At 42.5% G+C, this 27,351-nt stretch overlaps 1 protein-coding gene across 1 annotated transcript in view; it reads right to left on the bottom strand.

Moving 5' to 3' along the window:
* SORCS3 (sortilin related VPS10 domain containing receptor 3) overlaps positions 1-27,351 on the bottom strand; it is a 559,312-nt gene that overhangs the window by 111,472 nt on the left and 420,489 nt on the right. Inside the window, exon 8 of the mRNA XM_037159520.2 lies at positions 2,761-2,850. Within this exon, the coding sequence (XP_037015415.2) occupies positions 2,761-2,850 (90 nt within the window). The remainder of the gene's footprint in view (positions 1-2,760; positions 2,851-27,351) is intronic.

The following is a 27,351-nucleotide window of genomic DNA, read 5'->3' as shown; positions in this document are numbered from 1 at the left end:
TTTTCCTGAGAAGGTTAAAATATACATAAAATACGTACGCATACACAGACTAGGCCCTACATTGGAAGGGTGGTTTAGAAAGATGATTTGGAAAGTTGCTGAAACTCTTTTCCTAGGTCAGTGCATTGAAATCATCAGGTTCCTGTGAGGGGCCGTTGTCCTTTAGAAAGAGCACGACTAAGAAAATCCCTTTCCTCATCTTCTGTAGGCAGGGACACCTCTCTCCTGCTCAGGTTTAGAAAATCTGATGAGTACGTCCTACAACCACCATTCTATATGGTAGTCCTATAAAGACAATCACAGAGACAGTGGAGGAGAAACTGATTCCCATGACCTCTGAGGCTATTTAATATGGCTCCTAACCACCTCTTCAGCCTCTTCACCTATCTCTGAAACCCAGTTACTCAACACAGTTTTTAGTTTGTTGAATGAACCGTACTCTCCCTTAAAATAGGGCCTGTGCATGTATCTTCTATTGGCTTCTTCAACACTTGTTTGCACAGTTGATTCCTTTTTTTTTGTCAGCTTAAACATCACTTTCTTTAGGAAACTTGTCCTCCCCACTCATATCTGTGTATTTCCAACTCTTATGCCATGATAACCCCTGAGTTTCTGTATTTACAATTCCCTCCATACCTGCAGTTGGCTGTTCAGTATCTCTCTTCTCTACCAGCACATAAGCTCCATGAAAGTCGGTTTGCTATGTCTCATTCACTACTGTACCCACAGAACTTAGTTCAGTGCCTGACATAGAGTAAAAACTTAAATGTCAGAAAGAATAGTTCAATGGATGAATGAAAGAAGGAACACATGAATGAATGGATTGATACAGGCACATATAAATAAATGAATGCATAAAAGCAGAAAGTAAACAATTAACTACCCTCTTATCTCATAATTCCTCATACCTCTATACACAGGTAGCCTGTCATAATATGTTTCCTAGCACCAGCTTAGAGACCCAATTCTTTGTAACGTTACTTTTGATATGTAGTCAACCTGAGACTTTGCTTCTTTGCAGCCTTATTAGGTGATGCGATGATGTCCTGTCTATGCTCACAGTGAAGTTCTAAAATCCATCTTCTCCCAAACACCTGTTGTTCACAGGAAATGGGGTCCATAGAGTTAAGTTTTACATTTTTTCTTTTTTCAAATTGTTGTACCAATACAGTTGTCTCCATTTTCCCACCACCACTTTCCCCTGCCCCACCTACCCTTACCTCCAACCCTCAATCCTTCACACCTTTGTCTTTATCCATGGGACCTTTATACATGTTCCCTGACAGCCCTTCCCTTTCTTCCCCCATCATCTCACTCCTCCCTTCCCTCTGGTTACTGTCAGTTTGTTCTTTATTTCAGTGTCTCTGGTTATATTTTGCTTGCCTGTTTCTTTTGTTGATTAGGTTCCACTTATAGGTCAGATCATATGGTATTTGTCTTTTACTACCTGGCTTCCTTCACTTAGCATAATGCTCTCCAGTTCCATCCATGCTGTCATGAAGGGTAGGAGCCCCTCCTTTCTTTCTGCAGTGTAGTATTCCATTATTTAAATGTACCACAGCTTTTTGATCCACTCATCTACTGATGGGAACCTAGACTGCTTCTAGCACTTGGCTATTGTAAATTGTGCTGCTATGAACATTGGGATACACAGGTTCTTTTGAATTGGTGTTTCAGAATTCTTAGGGTATAATTCTAGCAGTGGAATCACTGGGTCAAAAGGCTGTTCCATTTTCATTTTTCTGAGGAAATTTTATACTGTTTCCTACAGTGGCTGCACCAGTCTGCATTCCCACCAACAGTGCACTAGGGTTCCCTTTTTTCCACAACCTCGCAGTACTTATTGTTTGTTGATTTGTCTATCATGGCCATCCTGATCAATATGAAGCGGTATCTCACTGTGGTTTTAATTTGCATCTCTCTGATGGCTAGTGATGCTGAGCATCATTTCATATGTCTCTGGGCCCTCTGTGTGTCCTCCTTGGAGAAGTGTCTGTTCAGGTCCTTTGCCCATTTTTTAATTGGATGGTCTGTCTTCCTGGAGTGGAGTCATGTGAGTTCTTAATATATTTTGGAGATCAAACCCTTGTTTAAAGTATCATGGCAAATGTATTTTCCCATACAGTTGGTTCCCTTTTCATTTTGCTGATGTTTACTTCATCAAAATAAGAAGCTTCTGCTTGGCTAAAGTTTTATAATTTTTCAGTAGCAGAGTTAACATGCAATCATTTGATATTAAAATGTTATTAAATTACTCCTTTCTCATTACTCATAGTGACAGAAGGGAGTGGAACATAGGCAGTGCATTTATATTTAGCATTAAAATGTAGGGAGAAGCAAGAAAAGCAGAAGACTCTCCTGTGGACCTTTATGCACACACACACTTATAGCATCTGTGCTCCTGCCTGGGCCATTCTGAGGCCATCCCTCTACTGGGCAGTAAAGCCCTTACCAAAGAAAGGGGTCCTCAGATGAGATTCCAAAGGTAGTGAAATCCTTTCACTACCACTCCTGGGGCACGACCCAAGGTTGTGCAGGATGTTTGAGTCATAGCAAATTAGAACTCCTGCCTGTGTACCCTGCTGAGAGGAGAACACAGGACCCAGGTTCAGCAACATCAACAGAGGCCAAACCCTGCAGTGGTAAGTCAGGCTGAATACCAGCTGTCTCCCAGGCAGGAATGAAACCTCCCACTGCCGAACAGGGCAGCTTCTCCCTGCCGCTTCATCTGCAGGACCCAGGACAGCAGGCGGCACATACCTTTGGCAGCGAGTACTTGGGCAGCTTTATCTGAGCAAAGGCCTCTCTCCGATAGGACACGTAGTAGCTGGCTCTGCCACCAGTTGTTACCTGAGTTAGGAGGAAACACAAAGAGGTCAGATGAGGCAATGGGCCATGGCACAAGGTGGAAAGTGTGAGCCTTTCCATCCACAGCCACAAAGGCTTGTGACAACCTGTTGAAGAATATCCCTGGCTGCCTTTGAACCTCCAATCCCATGGCACCCCGAGCTGCTCCCATGTTACAGCACTTAGAGAATAAGTGGGCAATGACCACAGTCTTTGCCTGTGGCTGGCACTTTCTGTGAGAGCAGGGACCCTATTTGGTCACTGTGTTCTGCATGTGTACACACCTAATAAATACTTTAAACTGAAAACAGAGAAGCTATCAATATGGGCTACACCCATGATCTGCTTATTCTTTTTTTAAAACCACTTTTAATCCACTGCAACCATGGCATGATGGTAGAAGGAATTCTTGCCTGATAATTACTATTGCTTAAAGTTCTCATGACTTTGAAATCAACTTTACTTCTGATCCGAGCACATTTTTCCTTTATATTTAAAAATTAATGCATTAAGTAGATATATAGAGACTTACTTAAAGGTATCAAAAGTCAGAGAAAGAACTCTGGACTTAAAAGTCAGAAATCTGGGTTTGAGTTCTGGTCCTACTGTTATGGCTGGGGGGCTGGGCTCTGTAACCTCACTCGGGAGAGTGGGGACTCTTACAGTCACCTGGAAACCACTCCAGGAAACCGTCCTCCGGCCCGGGCTCGGTGGAAAGTCCTGCCGGCGTGGCACAGCTCCACAGATGGCTGCTCTGTGGCCAATCATCCTAACCCAGGGGAAATTAATATTCACAACAGACAATAGCATAGCCTGTTCAGAGAAAATCATCAGATGACAATAGCAACCAGGCTGCTGTGCTGAGGAGGCAATTGCTGCAGGCACATGCTCTGTTCTCATTAGGCCCAAGCACTTGCTGGAGAAAAGCCAGGCCTCCTACTGGGGTCCAAACCTGGCGCCCATCCACAGCAGCCACTGAGAGCAGGAGGGGTCTAACATCTCTATTGAAATGCACCCATGGCTCCTCACTCTGAGAGATAGCGCCTCCCATGGCTCTCCCCCTGGCTCCGCACAGACTGGAAGCCCACAGATCAGGCACCAAAAGCTGCCAGGTAGAGCAGATGTTAGAGTCAGCGTGAAGGCAGAACCCTGCAAAAACTTGGTGCAAAGACATCGGCTGTGAACCGAGAGGAGAGACTGGTTTTTCCCCTGACACTCACCGTTACCCTTACATCTCTATTTTCTAATTAGAACCACTTTTGTCTTGTGTTCCAGGACTTTTTTTTTTTTCTTGGTAAGACATCTGTTCTGAATCTACACTGTTCTGCATTGGCTTAGAGGCGGGGTGTTGACATATTAAGAGCAATGAGTTACTGGACACTATTTTTCTCTTTTAAATAAATCTCAACTACATAGACTCAGATTAAAACATAACCCTCAGTTCCAAACAGCACCATTAGTCTTTGTATTACCTTATTTACTTATTTGTTTGTGTAATTTGGCCTTATTTTTAACTATAAAACCAACACATGTAAATGTATCTGTCAACCCCAAACCTAGGTCAGTTTTTAAACTTTAGTGTGCATCAGAATTACCCAGAAAGCTTGTCGAAGCTCAGACTGCCAGGCTCCACCCACAGACTCTGATTCAATCCGTCTGGGGTGGGGCCTAAGAACTGTCTCTTCTAATTCGTTTCCAGATGATGCTGATGTTGGTCTGGGGACCACATCTGGAGCAGCACAGACCTAGAACTTTAATGACAATTGACATACACCTCTGTGCCACTGTGTTCCTCAGCTATCCTGACCCCTGCCTCCCTCCCAGATGCAGTTAGTTTTCTGAATTTTACATTTACAGTGATGACAAACTTCTTTTTAATTGAGGTGGACTTCATATAACATAAAACGAACAGTTTTAAAGTGTATACTTCAGTGGCATCTGGCACACCGACAATTTTGTGCAACCATTCCCTCTTCAGTAGTTCTAAAATGGTTTCATCACCCCCAAAGGAGGCCGTGTACCCAGGGATAGCTTGTAAATGCAAAGACACATCCTCTGGTCACTTACTATATGCTTAAAAATCAGTTCTCCGTAGAATCTCCGGAACCTCACCGACCCGACCCTTGGTGAATTAAGCTGGCATCAGAGACACTCGCCCTGTACACACACAGAACCTGGAAGAGCTGGTGGCTGAGTAAATCATAAAGATGGAAATTACACTGTAGATACACCACAAAATGATCCAAACTATTAAGGGGCCTCATGAAGCCCAAGGAGCCCAGAGGCCCGCCCAGTGCCTCTGACATCAGAGTATCGCACAGCAATACCAGGCTGGCTCCTGTAGCTCTGCCCTTGCCCCGGCCAGGCCCCTCTCCACACCGTCAAACTCCAACCGATGCTCTAAAGCTCAGTGTAAGACCCGTGAGTTCATCGGGATGCCAGCGACTCATTATCATGTCTCCCTTCTCTCAACTCCTGATCTTGGTTGTTTCCAATTCTACCACATTTCAGCGTTTGCTCTGACAGTACACACATCCCTATGATTATCCCCCAACGTCTTACTGTGAGGTCATAACCTCCCAATTCCCAGGCCGAGCTGGTCTCACTGTCATCAATTGAGTGCATCTTCCATGCTCCAGAAGTGCATGTAGCCCTTGTATAAACTATCTCGTTTAAACCTCATTTCAACCTTCCAGAGGCTCTAAGATACTGAGTGACTTGCCCAAGATAAGACAAATTTGAACCCCATCGAGTTCGGCTCTAACCCTGTATTCCTCTTCCTGTGACTAAAATGAGTTCTCCATTCATCTTATTCACCCCACTGTAGCGGCAATATATTTCCTTGATTCCAACATCTTAAATTTTAAAAAAAATCTGTAACTGGCATGTGTGTATACATTTGTATTTCTTCATTTTCCCAGGAAATCAATCATGTGTTTATGTTGCATATTCAAAATAATGTCTTCTTAGAAAAAGTGAGAAAATAAAAGAGTAATAAGAACTACCATGGAGTAAAATCTTAATACATAAAAGATTCTATGATAAGCAGTTTATGAACCATACCTCACATGCATATATATTAAGCATTATGGACACACATATATGTGAAATATATATAGATACAGATCATACTTCTACTTTACAGGTCAGGAAATTGAGGCAGAGAGAAGTCAACTAACTTGCCTGACATTGCACAGTCTTTCATTGTCATGTTCAGAATATGACCCTAGCCTAACCTAGACCCTTAACTGGGAATGAACATATCCCCAAAATATCAGGCACAAGGCAGGGGTCAATACTTCCTAACTGAATAATGAATTGTGACTAATCCGCTTAACTAGAGAGACTTTTGAGTTTGATTTCCTCCAGTGTTTAGTAACCAAACCATGGACAGAGAGAACTCTCCACTCCTGCCCACCCAGTCTGCAGACAGCACGGGAACTTATCTCCAAACTGAAGCCTTAGTGCCCCCATGTGAGCAGAACCTTCACAAGGTTGGGGAGAGACCAGGCTAGTGCACATGCTGCCTCTGCTCTTTCTGTGGCTCCCTGGCAACCGCACAAGGAAGGAATAAAGTTTAGTGACTATTCATCTATTTTGATGAACTTTTCTCTTCCTTACAAGCAAATTTTCTGGCACTGTAAATCCCAGAGATTATTACCACTCTCCCTTTCAACAACGCCTTTTATTTTACATTTGATGAATGTCATCCAATTATTTGCTCTGGGCCCATCCGTCATGCTAAACACAGAATTAGCTGGGTCTTTTCCTCACTAATGACCGGCTCGTTAATCTGATTTTCTGCATTTCCATTTTACAGGTTTAATTGGGCTTCTGGCCAGTGAAAATGATTCCTTTGGAGAAGTGCATTGGCCATTAAACACATCTGTCTCTTCTGACTTGTTCCTAGTCTTGCTGTAACCAAGTCTAACCTGACATGTCCTTTTTTTTTTTTTTTTTCATTTCTATTTTGCTTCTGGATGATGGCTTACCGTGTAAGAGACAGAGAAATCTGTCCCCGCAAAAACTTGGCTTTGAGTCATATGGGGCCTGTTTCTGCCATAGATAGAAGTAAATCTGTAGCATCTGTAGAATTCATAAGTGGGCATTAACTAATCTGAGAAGAAAAGCAGTAACTACCATTTCTGAGTATGAATTATGTGATGATGAGTGTTTTACATGCATGACAATTATTTATATCCACAATAATCATCATCACTATTAATACTGTTGTTAATAACATTATTAGTACTTTACAAGGTAAAAATATTAATAACATAACATTTTTTGAGTTTTTAACACATGTGAAGCATCCCTGTATGCACAATAGCTTTGAAGACACACCACAAATAAATGAAGCTGGAACTTGAACCCCAGTTTATGTGACTACCAAGCTTCTTACACTGGCTCCTCTCCATGGAAGGGAATAGATTCCATGTCACTCAACTTCCCGTTTCCCAGACAAGATGCCTAGCAGCAAGGCGGCTATTTCTATGTGAGAGTTCATATCAATTTATCAGCCTTGAGAAATCAATGCTCTATTGTTGCACAGGATGAAGGGCACTGCTTTGGAATCTGAGAATAAGAGGGACCATAATGGAAATAAATGTGGCTTATACAAGAGTTGTTGCCATCACGGAAAGTGACATTTAGAAGCTTTTCCAGCTAGAGCACCTTGCTGGGCCCACTATAATGGGAATAATCGGGCTAAGCCAAGAGAAATGACCACCTAGACAGACACACGTTGGTTACTACACAGCCTCTGCACTGTTCGCTCCTCCGTAAAGAAATGAAAGGAAGCCAGGCAAGTTATGATGCACAATTAACTTCCCCAATTTCTTTGTTCATTAATTCTATTCAGATTATTTAAAATAAATCTTGACATTGTTAGGCTTTTCTCTTCCTTCCTGCCTACATAATTCCTTCAAAGATCATGTTTCTTTTTCAAGAACAAAGACAGGCTTCTGACTGCTGGGCCACAAGAGTCAATAAATGGCCGTAGGTCTCATCAGGGTGCTACTGTAAATGTCAGGACGACCCTCTGCATGATGGGTTATGTCACCTCTGCAATCTTGAGCTCATTTTCCAAAAGTACTTTGCTAAGCTGACACCTCATGTGCCTGAATCATTATGTACAGCAGTGGGAACAATGAGACGCCTTATCGGCCATCTTCTGTGCTAGGCTGTTTGATCTTGAATTTCAGTGTTTGTCAAACTGGTGTTTGCTCCATTTCTGTCCTGGAAGCTTTATGATATTAATGGAATATGCATTTTTACCTGCTTGTCTTTAGAAAGAGTGAGTCTGATATCTAATAAATACTCTCACTGAGGCTGAACCTTCTATGAAACAGATGCATACACACAAATTTTTAGAGCCCTAATATAATAACCTCAACGTAGCTTCACCAAGAATAGATTGGGGATAACAGAGTTGCAACTGTAGACACTGACACTCTCTCACTAGCTGTGTGGGGGCTGGGGGGGCAGATGTTCTAGAGAAGATGTGGACTGAGGTTAGCCGGCACACTCACTGGCTAACAAACACTTATAAAGCCACTGCCACCTCCACCAGCCCTGCCAGAAAACGTCCTGAAGCCTTCACTGCCTATTGGGAACATCAGTAAGGCAGAGAAAAGGTGGCACGTTACAAAAGCACAGGCCAAAGGCTGAGTGTCTAGTGCACAACAGCACTAGAAGAAGAATCAGTGTGCCTCATTCACTGTGTCTGTTTTGTCAAATATAATAAAAGGCTTGGACTTGATCAGTTTCCAGTTATGTATTTTCAAAGAGTCTGGTCCCCCCCAAGCCCACCAATCTTTAAGCATTATAGTACTTTTGGTTGGGATTCCAGACCTGCTTTTTAGAATCCTGCTTCAGCCACCTGTTGGTTTTGTGACTTAAGACAAGTAATTGAATCTTCCTAACTTCTTCTGGAAAATGAAAATACTAATACTACCTACTAACATGTTATCATGAGGATTAAACACAATATGGCACATAAAGGCCTATAGCCCTGAACCCGGCACATCCTAAGCACTCAATGCATATTCCTGTCCTTGGCTGAACTAGAGGCAGATGTCTACATCAGTCCAACGTCTTGGGGGCTTTATGATAACTGACTAGGGTGACAGCTTATCTGTGCAACCTGGAGGCTTTGGGAAGTGCTGGGGTAGCTAAAGGGGCCACCTGGTCAGAATCGAGCAGACACAGAGGACTGGAATTCTTGTTGTCCTCAGCGAGGATGGCTTCACAAAGCAGACTGCTGATGGAGCCCACAAAGCCAGGGTGATCTTGCCAGACATTTAACCATTACTGGCTGCAAGCCTTATCTTAGCGTTCTGGCTTTTGTGATTTAGAGGTAGGGGAAGAAGTTCTTAAGATGCCCACCTAATCCTTTGAAATGGAAGTTCTTTGTGTTTTCCTCTCCTAGTATAGTTTTGAGGAGGGTGGTGGTAAAAAGGCAGAGTGCAGAAATTAAAAAAAAGAACAAATGAAGACTTAAATTGTCAATCTGAAGTCCAAAATTTGGCAGCATAGGGATACTCCCAGCTACTATAATAATAGAAAAAAGTTAAAACCTAGACAATCTACTTTGAGCATTCTAGATTCGGGATGCCAGACCTTCACAGACAAAGAAGAAAATACTACCTATGGATATTCTAAATAGAAATTTAAAACTTACTATTGAAACACTGTCTCTTTGCTCTTTCACAATTGCCCCTTTCTCTTGCATACTGAGTTTAATATCATTTTGTAAAAAATGGAACTGAGAAGAAGCAAGAGAAGATATTACAAGGAGTCTAGATTATATAAGCTTTTCTCTTTGACTCAAGATATCACATAGCCTATTTCCTTTACGTGGGTGGACATTATGAGGTCAGTTAATTGAAGTCTTCCCAAGCCAGACACTAGCCTCTTTCTTTTACGTAGTATCTCGGAATTTCATAAAATCAAAACGAAGTGGTAGAAAGGAGAGGAAGAAAGAAGCTGTAAGGTCCTGGTGTCTGCGACATCTGTGATTTTAGTTCGGTTCAATCAATTATCAGACATGTGATTTTAGGCATGGTAATGAACCTCTTGGAGTTTCAGGATTATTTTTCTATAAAAATGTAATGAGTAATAATTATCCTTCTCTTACAGAGAAGTAAATGAGATGAGGTAATAAAATGCTTTCATTTAACTATAGTGTTCAACAAATACAATAATTAGGATGTTAAACATGATCTATAGTATGTTGTATCTAAGAACCTACAGATTTTAGAAGTATTTTCACTGGCAAATTGTGACAAACTGAATTTTGCCTCCCCACCCTACATCCCACCCACCAATTCATCCATTAAAACTTAACCCGCAGCCCTGGTCGGTGGCTCAGTTGGTTGAAGTATTGTCCTATACACCAAAAGTTCCAGGGTTCAATTCCCAGTCAGAGCACATGCATGAGTTGCAGGTTCAGTCACTTGTTGTGCATGTGAGAGGCAACCCATTGATGTTTCTGTCCCTCCCTTACCCTCTCTCTGAAATCAATAAGCTCGTCCTCTGGTGAGAATAAAACAAACAAAGGAAAAAAAAACACTTCAATGCCCAATGTGACGGAATTTGGAGGTGGGGACCTTGGGAAGTGATCAGATCATGAAGGTGGAGCCCTCACAAATGGCATGAGAACCCCGGACACCCAGCGAGCTCCCTTGCTCCCCCCTCATGCGAGGGCACAGTTAACTCTAGACCAGGAAGTGGGCTCTCACCAGACACCGAATCTGCCAGTAGTTTCACCTTAAACTTGCCAGCCTCCAGGACTGTGGGAAATGAACTTGTGTTGTTTACAAGCCACCCAGTGTGTGGGACTCTCTTACCCAGTGTGTACGACAAGACAAGCAGGAAATGGGTAGCCAGAGCCAGAGAACTGAAGCGTCTTCCATCACGTGGGATGAATGGCAGGGGTGCATGGCTGCTTAGAGAATGATTAATCTCATTGATGTGTTCAAGATATTTTAAATATCGTAAAAGGGCAAGGCAAACAAAATCACTCATTTTCTGGAGAAGTTAGGGATGCTTTTTTGATACATGCAACTTCTAGACAGTCTTGAGGATACGGGGGGGTGCTAGGTATTGTAGCACAACTTTGAAAACACAGGGTTTGCATACCTTGATAGTGAATTTTGGGACCGCAATGGATGGATTTAAACCATCTGTCAAGATGTTTCTTAGAAAATACTGCCACTTCCCCGAGAGAGCCACGGATATCTGTGAAATGCCAACTGCTACTTCTCAGAGATGCCCCATTGCACACCCTGGGTCATGCCTCTCCTGACCTCCCCCATAGAAGCATCACTGTGAGTTGGTCTCCACGTTTGCCACTCTGAATGCCCTGTCTGCTCTCACACATGACCATGTAGGGATGACACAGTTATTAAAGCAGCCCTGCTCCATGACAAGTTAATAGACATGCATAAGGTTACTCAGCTTCAAAGTGGCACGGCCTGGTTTTGAACTTGGGCCTTTCAATCCTGGCAATGTCCACTACACTGTACAACCCAGAACAAGTCTGAGGCATCAACTGCAGAGCCTTTCCAAAGAATGAGTACTTTAGGACCAGTTATCCAGGGGGATTCATCGTGGCACAGATCACTCAAAACCTCCAGCATCAATGACTTTCACAGTGGCTTATATCAAAACTACCTCCTTGCCACAGCCATCCATTATCCCAGTTGCCCAGCTGGGTTCCACCTCACCTTCCTCTCACCCCCAGGGCTTTCTTTCAGTGACCCTCTTGTGGCACTTAACAGCTGTTCTCCTGAATTACTGGAAAGTGGACACAACTTAGATCTATTGTACTATAATATCTTTGAGGGTTCCTATTAACCCTCTCTTAGTACCTGGTGCCATGTCATAATAACTAATATTTATAGAGTACTCTATACCATTCATTTTCATTAATGGACTTAATCTCATTTGGTCAGAGCATAACCCTGTGAGTGAGGTCTAATTATATCTCAATTTTAGAATTAAGGGGCAGAGGCCCAGACAGGCCACTTTAGTTTACCTTTTCACTAAAAGGTGAGGTTCAAAGCCAACCTCAGAACTCTGATTTGATACCCCCATGTCTTTGCACATTGCCAGGCTGCTTCAGCCTATGGTTGCTAAGTCAAGATCGCAAAAACACAAAGTGGAGATAATTGCATGGATATTTACAAGTAGGTCATGATTCTACATCAATTATGCCTTTGAGCGGTTGGCAGCAACACAGTATGGAGGACCAAGGGCGATTACAGAGTGTGTTCTCCTGTGGGAAACAGAGAAGCAGATTACAAGATGTTCTTTCCCACTCACTGCTGGATTCACATATTAACTAAGTCTGGCCAAGTTACATCATCCCTGGAACCCCAGTCATGTTTACAGATTTCATTACGGATACTGGTCCCAGTTCTACCACACGTGACATGTACCGATCCATCAGCAAGTCCCGGTTCAGCACTTTGCGCCCAGGCTGTGTCAGGCACCATGGAAGTGAGGAGTCAGTGACCTCACGGTGTTCGTCATTTCTCTGTAAAAACAAGCCTAACATATAAGATGACCACATGACAACATAGGGTCAGTGACAATACTATCAAACTCTGAGCAGGGTAGGACTAGGAGCTATAAAAGAAAAATCCTCTCCTCAGAAACATAATAGTTAATTCAACACATCTTCATGCTTTTTCCAGAATTACAATGGAATTGCTGCCAGGCACGGCAGAGTCCACACGTATCCTGTCTACACTTCACATGTGATGCAATGAAGACGTGGAAATGGCTGAGGGCTGAGCTGGAATTTAAGTTCATGTTTGTCTAGCTCCAGATATGTAGGCATGACCAAGCCCCTGTCTCAACCTCCACAGTGTGACATGCATGTGCTTAGGGAAAGATTGCGTTCTCAACATTAAAGGACATTCCATTTGCTCAGTGGAATGACGAATTTGAGGCTGGAAGACTACAGAAGCCAGAAAATGGCTAAACTGTTCAAATAACAAGGGGAGAGACTGAGAGAAAAGGGGGTGACAATGTAGAGATGGGTCTTGAAAGAAGATCACCAGCAAGCGGGAGAGGTTGCAGGAAGAGAGACCCAAGAGGGTGGGTCACAGGGTGTTTGGTCCCGGCAGAGGTACTTTGGGGGAACAAGGAAAGTGGGTGTGTCTAGGTTTGACTAAGCATTTTAGCTGTGCAGTATCTGACATAAACTCTGTGCTTCATTCTTGCTTGACATTTTCGAAAAAAGTGTACACTACACTGCTCAATAATCTTATTATAACTTTATTTCTGTATTTGTTTGTTTATCTTTGCAGAAGTGGTTCATATCAGCCATGCAGCTCTACTGCAAGGAAATGCCCAAGAATTACAGCTGGGTTAACAAAAATTTCATCTTTGGGTGCCTTTGGGGTTACTTATTTAGGTGTTTGTTGCGAAAATTCGCAAAGTCTCTGGAACATAAGCCTAGACAAGGAATCCAAAACTCCCTACCCACTGGCTATTATGGGCCTTTGGGTAAAAGGATTTAACTGCTTCCAGATCTCAGTTTTATCTTAAAACAGTTCCATGGGCCCACTTACAAGACGAGGCCCAGCACAGATGTGCCTGACACAAAGCAGGAGCTCGAAGATGTCACATCTGCTATGTTCCTTCACTTCCTGGGTCCCAGCTTCCTCAGCAGAAAGGTCTTCTTTAGCTCCTATGTCCGAAGATTCTATGCAGCCAGTTTCCTTTGTGGTCAATGACTCCACAAATGTGGTTTAAACAGTTCTTTTGTATGAAAGTTTTCTGTTTCTACTCACTGTTCCATACACACCCCTTGATCCAGTTTACTTCAGACTAGTGAGAGAGTGTCTGTTCTAACTCCTCTCATTTAAAGAGCAGAGTGAGTGTAGCGACTAAGAAAGGAGCTCTGGTATTTGCCAGCCTAGGTCAAATTTCTGCTCCACTCTAGGCTCGCTGTGTGATCTTGGGAAAACGACTTACCCTCTCTGTGCCTCTTTTGTGAAAAGGAGGTTAAGAGTAGGACTTCCCTCATAGGATGTCATAAAGATTTAAATGCATTAATAACAAACCTAGCTCACACTAACCACTCAGTAAGTCTTAGCTGTTGCTACTATGTAATTGATCCTCCAAGAACTACAAATTACTCAGTAAGAAACTTAACCAAGAGGTAAAAATCATAGAAAAAGGCGGAGGACACATCTTAAATGAGAAAATGCTGAGAACTATATACAGAAAAGTTATGTTCAATCCACTTCAAAAGGACTCATCTCAGATACCTCACAGGGAATAAGGAAGCCAGTATTTCTATGCCTTCCCTCCCACACTGAACACTCCGAGCACCTAAGAAGCAATTACAGAGTACAATGAAATAATAAACACGATCATATTAAGAGCACTTTGATTATTTCTCCATATTGCAATCTGGAAGCCATTGCTACTGGAGACAGGCAGGCAAACTGCAGGCGTTAGTGCTGGAGAATCGGACGGCAGGACATGGGAATGGCAGATGCTCTGTTCTAACTGCGTTCGGTGGAATTATCACTGCACATCGTTACAAGGGGGGGGCAGCCCTTCCAGAAACACTTTTCAGAGAACAAAGTCTAAGACATTTTCTCTGGCCTCCAGAGGTTACAAGGCTCCCACGGCACACAAACTGGATTAGAAAACAAGGAAGGAGGAGGAGACAAGGGAGGTTTAAAAATGAGGCAATTTTAAAGCCCAAGAAGCTCAGAGGGAAAAGCCAATCAATTTCTTTTTGTCGTTTATTTTTATGCAACAGATGTTTTGCTTGCAGTTCCAAATCTAATAGTAGTTAGTATAGTAAAGATGAGATAAAGGAGGGAGGAAAATGGAGAACCAAAAAAGAAGGGAAGAAGGAAGTCGGGTTGGCAAATGAGCAGCTAATTCCCAAGCCTCCCTTCCGCGCTGCGCCCCGTACGGTTCTGCCCAAGGAGACAAGCCCTGTGTTTCTCCTGAGTCTCGCGTGCAGCAGGCCCTCCATGCAGACATTCCTCACCAGGAAGTCAGGGGTAATCAAGGCCATTCTTAAACATCTTCATTCTATTACTTTCATAATCAGCTTCTAATGTTCTGTTCGATAGATGTGGGGCCGACCAGACCAAGCCCTTGAACAGCTGCTTGGGCCATGGAGCTGTTCTCTGTGCCATTGATCACCAAGACAAAAATCAATCCTGGCTAAGCAGAAAGAAGTTAAAAATAAATTGCGGCAATTGATTTCCATTCAGACCTTCTGACTCCCAGTTTAGGAAGGGGGAGGAAGACTGTGCTTGTCTACCTGCCTGTTGTGAAATCACTCCATATGCCCCAGTCTCAAAAGCAAAATTTGGGGCTATTTTCCATTGTCCCCAAATGCGTGTGGGGATACGCACACATTTTCTCAGAATTCATGTCTTTTTTTAAATTTGCCTCCTAATAAACATCAAATGAAAAATTTCCAAACCATAGCTCCTAAACAAACAGGATTTGGATTTGGGGGGTTTGTTTGGTTCCTTACAAAATCTCCAAAGTAGGGTACCGTGCTCTGTGCGTAGTAGTAGCTCTGGAAATATTTATTGAGGGATTGACGGAATAAATTACTAAATAAAATGCCCTCCCTGTTATTAGTGTCTATCAAATTACATTTCTTTCTTCATAGGTTTACCATAGTGTGCAATTATTTTCTTGTTTATTCTTTGCTTATATATGATCTTTCTCTCTTACTAGACCATAAACCTTCCATGACAGGGGTGTCTGTCTGTCTGATTTGCATGTTCACTTCTCATATGCTATACAATCTCCAGGATCATAACTTTCTCTTTTTTATTTTCGATTTTGATCTACTGCATTGTTTCCATATTGTGACTTTGTGGATGTGTGTGGAATGAAAGAAGGAAAGGATAACTCAGCAACTATCTTGACAAATTAACTACATCCCAAATATTTTTTAAATTCTGACATCGGAGAAATGAATTGGAAAATACCTCTGAATAGTAGTCTCACTGAATGGAGCGTCATGTAGAGTGAGCAGACTTTTGGAATTTCAGCACCAGAAGGGAACTTCGGGGGATATGGGTCCACTGCCTTCCCAGTGGGTTCGATAGAGTTCAAGACTTTTACAGGGATGCCTCAGGACTGTCCACAAAAAGGTGAGGAAGAAGCTGGGTTCGGGGGGGGCTGATATAGTCCCTCGCCTTTAAAACATTTCACCTGTATATGTATTTTTAAATTATTTATTTATTTATTTTTAGAGAAAGGGGAAGGGAGGGAGAAAGAGAGGGAAAGAAACGTCAATGTGTGAGAGAAACATCAACCGGCTCCTTGCAGGCCCCCAACAGGGACCTGGCCAGCAACTCGGGCATGCGTCCTAACCAGGAATTGAACCAGCGACTTTTAGCCTTGCAGGATGATGCCCAGCTCCCTGAGCTATGCAGGTTAGGGCTGTATCTGTTTTATGTATTGGAGTTCCTTGAACATCATTGTCTGAAAAGCAGTTCCCACTGTTAAGAACAGCAAAAACAAAAGGTTTGAAAGCTCTTCATTGATGCTCTCCTTTTATTTTATAATAAGGCAACTGAGCTCCAGGGAGGGAAGGTGATGGCCCAAGGTTACCTGAGTTAATGGTGAGACCAGACTTAAGTCCAGAAAGGCTGCCCTCCCCACACCTCCCACCCCACCTTGTCACACTGTTTCCTGTCACTGAAGGGTCTCTTCCTTGGAGCACTGGCTGTTCCCACAGTTGGAATCCTCAACTCAATTCCCTGCTTTGAGAACTAGTTGGAGCCCTGCCTTCTCCAGGAAAGTGACCCTGATCGCATCATGACCCTGATCGCATCATGACCCTGATCACACACCTCCTTCCCAGAGTGAGCGAGCTCTGGGAAGGAGCCTAGCAGTTTCAGAAATGCTTGTGAGCATCGCTCTGGAGCGTGTCAGGCCATGAAGCCTGCCTCCTCATCTAGACTGAACATAACATGAATACAACCGTTTGTCAGTCTTGTTTGCCATTGTATCTCCTTTAGTTAGAACAGTGACATGAGTATACTAAGTACTCAATTAATGGTTGTTACGTGAATGAATGAATGAATGAATCAATCAATCAATCAGTACTTCTGTCTCAGAGAGAACCTATCACAGTTCTGGGTACCTAGTAGGTGCTCAATCAAAACAAGTCAATAGATTAGCCACTGGCTCTGCCACGATTCAATTCCAAGAAGACCTCATTCTACCTGATCATGAGGATTCTCAGAGGTCATATTCTAAAAAGCTGCTCGCAGAAATCCAAAATGTTCATTTTCCTCATTAACTAGCTATGGACTTAAAGGCAGAGTGATTAAAATTTTTTAAAGCTGGACTTCTGAAATTAAAAAAAAAAATATATATATATATATATATATATATATATATATATATATATATCCTAGTTAGAACAGTAATGGAGGGAGAACTGGACTTAATAGTCAACTTCTCAGTCAGCTGCCCAAATGCCTTCATTATCAGCACTGTTGTTTTACAACAGTATAATTATCTTTAATAGAAGGCCCAGAAAATGGATCCTCCTGGGAGCTGGGCTTAGCAGACTGAGTGCTCAGGACTTGCTGAAACTTGGCAGGGTAGGACAAATGGAGAAACCCTGCTGGGTCATTCAACAGCTTCTCTGCCCCCTGGAGTGGGATACAAGAGAAGCCAGCCCCCAAAAAGCACCATGGAAATTGGATAATGATTGCCAGACATACAAGGCAAGCGGGGAAGTCTGGAGAAGAATGAGCTAGGGATGGTAATGATGATTAACCACACTGTCATTGGTCCCCAGGGCTCCCCAGCGAGGAGTGTCTGAATAATCCTCCAAGTGTATCTGAGAGACAAGTCTCAGAGGTGTGGGTGTGATTACATTGTACCGAATCCCTTCTTTGGTTGATGATGCAGAACGTTTCTGATCTGGAACAAAATTAAAACAGATCCTGACAAACAGTCTGCTGAACAAGGAGTGGGATGTGGCTTTTTCTGCCGTCATAGCTACCAAGACAGGACTGACATCTGCTTATTTTTCTCTTACAGTCTCTGGAAAAGTTTCTGGGAACACCAGCTATTTGGTGCTAATGTGAAGATGTTCAGACTGGGAAATAAATGAGAAATTTATCCTTGCCCTCTATTGTCAACCGTTAGGAACTCAGGCAGCCCTGAAATCATAACTCGGACCCACCATTTACTGAGCTACATGACAAAGGTCAATTCTCCAAAATTCTTAGAAATCCGGTTTTCTCCATTGAGAAATAATATTTACTCCACTGAGATCTTGTGACAATTAAAGTAGAATAAAATAAAATAAAATAAAAAAATAAAATAAAATAAAATAAAATAAAATAAAATGCACACATGCCAGACACAAATGTGACACTGAATAAATGTGAGGCCCATTTCCAACCATTCTTCCAGTTTGTTAACTGGCAGGTAAACACCAACGGCGTGCCTGGGTGGAAAGAACACTCTGAAGAATCACTGCTTTGGAAATAGGAAATTGCAGATTTCCAAAGAGCAGAAGAGATTGAGAGTTGTGTAGCTGATCTCACTCCTTCAAGCTGAATATAGAAACGCTGGTGGTCCCCCGGACAACAAGCCCACCTTCCAGACCACAACCTACAGGCTGCATCTAACCGTGTAAGGCTTATGGACAATTAAACACAGTGAGTGGCACCTGTCCTCTTAAATGCACTGCACAGCCTGCATGCCACCACTCTTCCTCTTGAACCCATAGAGACACCACTAATTATCAATGACAGTCTCCTCCTGAACCACGGTAGCATCACCTTTGGTAAAGCATCTAGTACCAATTACTCAGAGGTAATACACAAAATGAAAACAATTTGACACCCCTGAACCAGACATATGCCACCCATGTACTACCAGAATGTCAAATACTTACATTATAATACAAAGCAAATTATAGAACAAGTGTCTGAGATTAGAAGAAAACACTCCTTGCTACTTTATAGGCCTAGTAATGATACAGGGTGCAGCCAAGGGGGGGGGGGCAAAAGAAAAGGATTTGGAATGGTGTCCAGAATTCAAAGTGTATAGGAATATTGGAAAGACATATAAGATGTCCTCACACCTCCCCCCAGGGGGAAGAAACGAATGGAGCCAGGCCATTGAGAGCTGTTTTGCATAGCAACAGTTTTGCAGCTAACCTCTGGAATGGTTATTTAACATATCTATAACCTTTCACTGGTTTCAGAGATATGTTAAATAGGAGTGGCCAAGTTTGGAGCAAGGGAGAAGGGAGTAGCAAGGACTGAGGATGGAAACTAGGGGCTGCACTCCTGAGTGGAAGGACTGGGACTCAGGAGAATGGAACTGGGGGACTCAGGATGGAACTGGGGGACTCAGAAGGTAACAAGGGACTCCTGAGTGAGAAGGCCTGGGTGAGAGCTTGGAAAAGACTGGCTCCAAGACACGAAGGGTCCCCGCTTGGCCAGATGAAGGGAGAGCCACACGGTTTCAGCAGAGTGAGGACCCCCTCTTGGTGAGGTGAAAGAGGGAGCCACGTGGTTTTGGCAGGGTGCGGACCCCCTCTTTCCCAGGTGAAAGGGAAAAACCACACAGCTTTGCCAGAATGGAGATCCCTGCAGCCAGGTGAAGAAGAAAGCCACATGCTTCTGGTGGAGTGCGGACCCCTGCAGCTTTGGTAGAAGAGGCCCACGTGGCTTTGGGGTGCCCCCTTTGGCCGCGGGGCCTGAAAAACAAGAGAGACTTTGACTGGAACTGGGTACAAAGGACTCTTGCCAGTGGACCATGAGAGGGTACCACAGTACTTTGGATTAACTCGAGATCCTGCACAGTGACACAGCTGATGGTGCCAGCAGCCTGCAATACAGACGTGTGCTCTTTTCCTGATTTACGGTACCCGGAGTTGGGACAGTGGGAGAAGGGAGCGCTGTGTGGGTGTAGGTGTACAACCTAAAGGACTTTGATATTTTAGTGGAGGCATTAGGCCTGAATAGCATTAAATAAACATTTTGTTTCCTTTTCACAAATCTCTGGCATTAAGAGATGTCTTTCCAATTGGCGGCGGACAGAAGGGCCCAGTAGATTTTAGTATTTTGTTTTTGGGAGGGGCCCCTGTTGTATAGCAGTTTTGGGCATCCCTAGGTGGGCCAAATATTGTATTGCCCCTCCCTCGGACCTCTTGTTCGGTAACAGTAAGAAACAAGTATTGTCACTTCCGTGGAGCCTCGGCAGATCTCTTGGGAAGAAAAAAATCTTAAGAATTTATTAGAGACATGCATAGCAGCACTCTGAATGGAAGGAAGAGATTGCCATGCCTAAAGGACAGGTGGGCAGTCTGTAAACAAGGAGCCCCTCTGTGCAGCCGCTGTCTCAGGAGGAGACATTGGGGGCTCACAGGCATCTGGGTAATAGCTGATGCCATGTGGTGAGAATGGGTGGGATGGACTGAGAGAGAGAGAGAGGAAATGTGGAAGGGCTCTGAGACCAACCCACATTTAAAAGGCAGGCAGACCCACCTTGAATTTATTTTGGTGTATGGTGTAAGTTGGTGCTCAAGTTTCATTTTTTTGCATGTAGCTGTCCAGTTCTCCCAACACCATTTGTTGAAGAGGCTATCTTTACTCCATTTTACATTATTGCCCTCTTTGTCGAATATTAATTGACTGTAGAGAGTTGGGTTGATTTCTGGGCTCTCTGTTCTGTTCCATTGGTCTATGTGCCTGTTTTTATGCCAGTACCAGGCTGTTTTGATTACAGTGGCCTTGTAATACAGTTTGATATCAGGTATTGTGATCCTTCCTACTTTGTTCTTCTTTCTCAAAAGTGCAGCTGCTATTCGGAGTCGTTTATGGTTCCATATAAATTTTTGAAGTGTTTGTTCTATGTCTGTGAAATATGCCATTGGTACTGTAATAGGTGCATTGAATCTGTATATTGCTTTGGGTAGTATGGACATTTTGATGATGTTAATTCTTCCAATCTATGAACAAGCCGTGACACCATTAAAGTCCTAGAGGAGAACATCGGCAAGAAAATTTCAGATATTTCACGCAGCAACATTTTTACCAATACGTCCCCTAGAGCAAGGAATATAAAGGAAAGAATAAACAAGTGGGATCTCATCAAAATAAAAAGCTTCTGCATGGCTAAAGAAAACAGTATTAAATTAAAAAGACAACCAACTGTATGGGAAAACATATTTGCCAATGATACCTCAGACAAAGGTTTAATCTCCAAAATATACAAAGAACTTACGAGAGACTCCACTCTAAGAAGACATCTAACCCAATTAAAACATGGGAAAAGGACTTGAACAGACACTTCTCCAAGGAGGACATACAGAACATCCAGAGACACATGAAGAGATGCTCAATATTGTTAGCTATTCAACCTGCCTTTTGACCCAGCAATTCCACTGCTAGGATTATATCCCAAGAATCCTAAAACATCAATTTCAAAGAACCTATGCACCACAATGTTCATAGCAGCACAATTTACAGTAGCCAAGAGTTGGAAGCAACCTAGGTGCCCATCAGTAAATGAATGGATCAAAAAACTGTGGTACATATACACAATGGAATTCTATGCAGCAGAGAGAAAGAAGGAGCTACTACCCTTTGCAACAACATGGATGGAACTGGAAAGCATTATGCTGAGTGAAATAGGCCAGGTGCTGAAAGACAAATACCATATGATCTCACCTTTAACAGGAAGCTAAACAACAAAACAAACAAGCAAGCAGAATAAAAACAAAGACACTGAAATAGAGAACAGGGGGACAGTGACCAGAGGGGAGAGGGGAGGGAATTTAAGGGGGAAAAAGGGGAGGGATTTGGAGGAACAAATAGGAAGGACACAGGGATGAGAAGTAAGGGTGGTGGAAATGGGAGGGAGGTGGGGAGCTGGAATGGGAGAAACAGATAAAAAATTGTACTTGAAAAATAACTAAATAAAATTATTTAAAAAATAAAATAAAATAAAAGGCACCTGCCTGGGAGAAGGTGATGCTGACAGGTAGCAGAGGTGCCGCATTGCACATATACAGAGAAGCCTAGGGGATCAAGTACTTTAAGAAAGAAGCATCAGTCAAGAGACTCACATATTGCAGACAGGTCAACTAAGTTAATTATCAAGAGGCGCTGTTGGGATATAATTGTAAAATATCTTTGATGAACTCAGCAGGGGTAATTTCAGTGGAGTGGTGGAGGCAGAAGTCACTCCCAAGTGCATTAAAGAGAGAAGAAAAGGGAAAAGGGGCTAATGAATAGAGATAGCTCTCAAGGATTCGGTTGAAAATGAAAGATGGGACATTTATAGAGAAGAGCATGGGGTTCTAAGAAACTTTTGTTTTAATTTAAGGATAGTAGGTATTTTAAAATACTTAACCAATGGAAATCTTGTAATAGAGATGAATAAGATAAAGATATAGAAAAAATAAGGATAATCAATAAAGCAAGGTCCCCGTGAAGTTAGAAAAGATGAGATTGGGTATTTGGAGTGAGGAATTTTATATGGCAATGAAGCTGATTCTACTTTTCTTGCATAGTTCACTCTATGTATAAAACTCAATACATAGTAGAGACTCAATAAATTAAGAATTTTTCAAGGTTGCCTTAGGTGGGGTACCTCTCAGATGTAGACAAGTGCTTCTATGTAGGTAGTTTTGTTGTTTGGGTTTTGGTGTGTTTTTTTTTGGAGGGATGTGGTCTTTGTGTGTTCATTTGTTTTTTGAGATATGACCACAGGGAACATGAGTGACAGAACTAGGAATCAGAGAGGGAGAGAAAGCCATTCAGGGCATGTTACTGATCTAGTTATGAATCTGAGAAACTGGGGCTCAATCCCAATGGGGACCCTTAGAAGGCTCCTGGAGAATGAGGTTCAATGACAGGAAGAGTACTTGCCATTGACTCCTGACTCCTATTGGTCAAATTGTCCCAAAGGGTCTTGACACTTCCCACTTCAAGGTTTGTGTCCGCACCAGCATCACTAAGGGGTCTCTCACGAGCACCCCACTTGGGAAGAAATTGGCCCAAAACAAAGAAAGAGGCTCGCTGCGTGGCTGAGGCCAGGCGTTATCAGGCCACCTGTGTGCACAACTGGTTTCTGAGCAAGCATGAGCCAGAAGGATGTGCAATGGGGCATATGAGATGTTCAACACAAAGGTCACCTAAACAACACTTCACAATTAGATCACTAATTTGCACTTATTCATGGAAGTATTTCAAATACTAACAGCACCTTTTACATTCAGCTACAAAAATCATCACATGTAGGGAGACACATCCCAGCTACATGCTATTTAAAGAACTTTCATTAGTGCTGGCTTTTGTAAACACTTTTAAGATTCTGAAAGTGCTTCAAGAATATTCACCTGAAGATGTCTTTATTGGATTTCTTTTGAAGATTGCCTCTGCAACTCTTTCATTTTCCTTTAAACTCCTATGTTGTAAATGTGTCCCTAATGATGAAATTGCTATTTATTTAACATTCAAAATCTCTTCCATTAAGACCAAATTAACATCATCTAAAATATTGCCAAATAGATTTTCGTTGAATAATTACACTCTATTAATTTTTGCCTTGGGGCTTTTCTTTCAAAAAGATAACAATTTATTAGGGATACAAGAGCCATACCTTAGAGGCTTTCCTGCCTCCCATGTTGATGTATAAAGCAGGATCTTAAATCAAAACGCAGGTGAGTTGGGAAACAACATGCTACAGAACAGGTTCTTAAGAGTCTTGAAAGATCATTAAACCCCGGAATATCTACAGTTACATATGTATCATTGGCAGTTGGGTTCTTTGATAATCAGGACTATGAAAGGTATGTTGGGAGATCTTATCATGCACATATGTGAATACATAGTTGAGTCTATGAATAATTAAAAAATGAACTTGAGAAAAAGATTTAGTAATCTTCTATGTGACAGGTTTATAAAAACTTTTAGAAGAGAATGTGCATACAAAAAATAGAGAGGCTGACTTTTACATACATATTACTCTCTTGATTCTTGAATTTTATGGGGTTGTACAGGTTTCAAAGCATTCCAAAGCCATTATTATCTATCTTGGTCTTCACAGCAACCTTCCAATTTAGGCAGGGCCAGCAGCATGAGTCCATTGTCAGAGAGGAGGAAATCAGCACACTGAGAGTCCAAATGGCTTGCCGAGTGCTCCTTGGCTGGCATGTGGCAGAACCCTGATTACAACCCAGGTGGCTAAATCCAGGGGTTGTTGCCCACAACAGACCACTAGCTACTTGGATTCTAAACTGTGTGAGAGCAGGGATAATAAGGTCTTCCGCCTCTGCTACGCTCCACGGCACCTGGCATAGGCCAGAGGCTCACCAAGTATCTACTCATTGGTTACTAATACTTATTAATTGCTAACAGTCCTAGAACATCTCCTAAGCCTTTACCAGCCATGTTATTTTTCTATTTTAATACCCAGAACTCTTAAAAACTAAGAGCAACATATATCCAATGTACCGACTGGCTTCACTGTCATACTGGATTAACCTAGAACCACTTGTATGCATGCCATTGCTCCACACTCAGAATGCTTCATCATGGAAGTGGCCTCCCTTTTGCCTATCTCCACACCACGAGACCAGGAGCTGGGAGTGACATTAGGTAGCAGATGGATCTACACAGTGTTATGGGTCCAGATGTGGGTATGGAGAAGGATCTGGCAGAACAGGGATGGCCTTCCCTTCTTCAAATGTTCTGCTTGCTCCACACCTCTAGAATACTTTATTTGTTCTTCATTATCAATCTGTCTTTCCTCTTGCATTTCAGATCCCTGAAGATAAATAAGTACAGCTTTTGAAATACAATTGCATACACAATGACACTTTATTCAATGAGTAGATGAATTCTTATCATATTGAAGGCCACCTCCCGTGCCAGGAAGAGAGGGTGAGGCTGAACTTGCTCTACTCAGTAAAGGCACACAAAGCTCTTGCGATGGCCTTACTGAGGTTCTGTTCTTATTGTCTTTATCACACTCCCTAATGGGCAGGGTATGAGCCATATCACTGAAGGGATTTGAACGCTACCACTGCTGAACTACCTAGTCTCCAAAATAATCACTAGAAAAGCTACTCCAAGGGGAAAAGACAGGATTTCCAACCAGTCTGACTCAGAACACAGAAACAAACTTATCTCTCTCCCGCTGCCCCTGCAGAGGAAAGCTGATTTCTCTTTTATCCATGTGGAACGGAGACATTTCAGGCAGACGCTTTCCCATTAAAACAAGGGCACTTCTGGGAAGGATTAGCTCCTTTTGATTCCACTAGGAAATCCCAGACGCTGGACCCCCTGCACAGAACAAGCATTGACAGATGAACAAATGTCACAGCTTGCCATACATTTCGGGCTCAGCATCTCCCACAGCAGGACATCAAGCACTATGTGCCCCAAGTAAAACCACCAGGATGACCAGCTTTACCTCGGTGTCAATAGAAAAATAAAAGGTGAGGCAGAACCCGTGGGGTCTCTCCAAATTACAGCAGCTGTGTGAGTAGTATGTGGACATTGCTACCACATCATGTCCAGAAAAAGAAAATTATGACTGGGTACAGGAGAGGGTAATTTATCTTTAATGTGCAATGAATATCACGGGAAGTCCATTATGAAGAGGTTACTCAGGTTTTTGTTTATTTAAACTGCACTTTCAAAGCATATATATTTGTAGGTAATGATTCACTCATGAATAAATAATTATGCCTCAAATTCATACAGCACATTCATTAATATGCAGGGAAAGAATACGGATGTCACCTGAATACCCAGTGGTTCCGTTGTCCATATACACACAAAAAAACTGACCTTTGACTTATGGAGCCAGCAGTGATTTGCAAACATTATTTAGCAGCAGGTTCATCTCGTCAAACAAAAAAGTATTAAGATCCCTGACACACAGAGCAAACCAAGGCAGAACTGCTCTACTTAAGGGAGGGCCACGAGTCCAGGAAGCCTGCTCCGGGAGCCACCCTCCTCCCTACTTCGGCTGCTCCTGAGGCAAGTTCCCTGAGATTCAATGTGGTTTCTCAACAAATTAAAATCAGAGTTTCCATGTGACCCAGCCACCCCTCATCTGGATATCTACCTAAAAGCTTTGAAAACCTTTATTTGCAAAGGTGCGTGCACCCCTGTGTTGATTGTAGCATCATTCACGGTGGTCAAGACATGGAAACAACCACAGTGCCCTTCGATAGAGGACTGGAGACAGAAGATGTGGTCCATACACTCAGTGGGATACCACTCAGTCACAGGAAGAGATGAAATACTGCCATCCTGCCATCGGTGACAATATGGATGAGTCTTGAGAGTATCATGCTAAGTGACATGAATTAGACAGAAAACATCAAGAGCCATATGATTTCACTCATATGTGGAATATAAAACTACAAGCAGCAAATGAATAAACAAGATAAACAAACAGACACTCATAGACCCAGACAACAGTATGGTGATTACCAGAGCGAAGAGGGGTAGGGGGGAGTAGTAAAGGGTGAAGGGGGTCAAATATATGGGAACAGAAGAAAATTGGACTTTGGGTAGTAAATACAGAATGCAATATACAGATGGTATATTATAGACTTGTACACTTGAAAACTATATAATTTTATTAACCAATGTCACTCTAATAAATTCAATGTAAAAAAGTTTTAAAAAGCTAAGACACATTTGGTTCATGTGGTAGGAAAGAATGAGAGGATAAACCAAATGGTCTCATTTTCTGGGAATTTTTCTCCCTCAAAGTTGTGTCTCTGGTAGCACTAAAACAAAAGGTATCAATATTTTTAAAAACCGGAAAATTTAAGTGACTAAGTCCCTTAACATTATGAAAAGCCAATCCCACCAAAGCCCCTTATGCCCATCACATTATTATTTAGCCACTCAAAATGCAGGCACAGACAAAGGCGATGTGCCTCTCCAAGGCTCCCCTGCAAAAGCCAACCTATGGAAGGTGAGTGGCATCTTTCCGTGGAAAGCAAATCCTCAGTGCCAACTCTGCCTTCCGGATACTTTCTGAAGACCTCACCCAGGAAGGCTGGGCTGGATGGACCCAAGCCTTCAGCACTACAACTTCTTTTCCCAAGATCATTCTTTAGCACATTTCTTGCACCGTCATAGGATATGACCCAACCTGATTCCCTGATACCATGTTCAGATCCAAATCTGTGGTTTAAACCCTGGAGGAGGAAGTACTGTAGGTCTGAGGGTTTTCTGCTCTAATTAAAACCTAAGGAGACAGCGTTATTTCAATGAACAGAATGAGAAATTCTAGTCCTTTCCCTGCTTCAAAGGTAGACAGTAATCAGTGCAGTGCAAATCTTACCTTCTCCAAAAGCCTTTCCTGAGCGCCCAAATCAACTTTCGAAATTCACACCCATCCAAAAAGATTAAACACCCACACTAATTATAGACTTTATTTAAGATGGCTCTACTAATTTGTAAAAAGCAGTAAACAAAAAATATTAAA

Source organism: Artibeus jamaicensis, unplaced genomic scaffold, assembly GCF_021234435.1.
Source record: "Artibeus jamaicensis isolate MK-2021 breed Jamaican fruit bat unplaced genomic scaffold, CSHL_Jam_final contig_490, whole genome shotgun sequence".
Lineage (NCBI taxonomy): Eukaryota > Metazoa > Chordata > Mammalia > Chiroptera > Phyllostomidae > Artibeus > Artibeus jamaicensis.
Note: the sequence above shows the minus strand (reverse complement) of the source record. Positions and strands in the feature narration are given on the sequence as shown.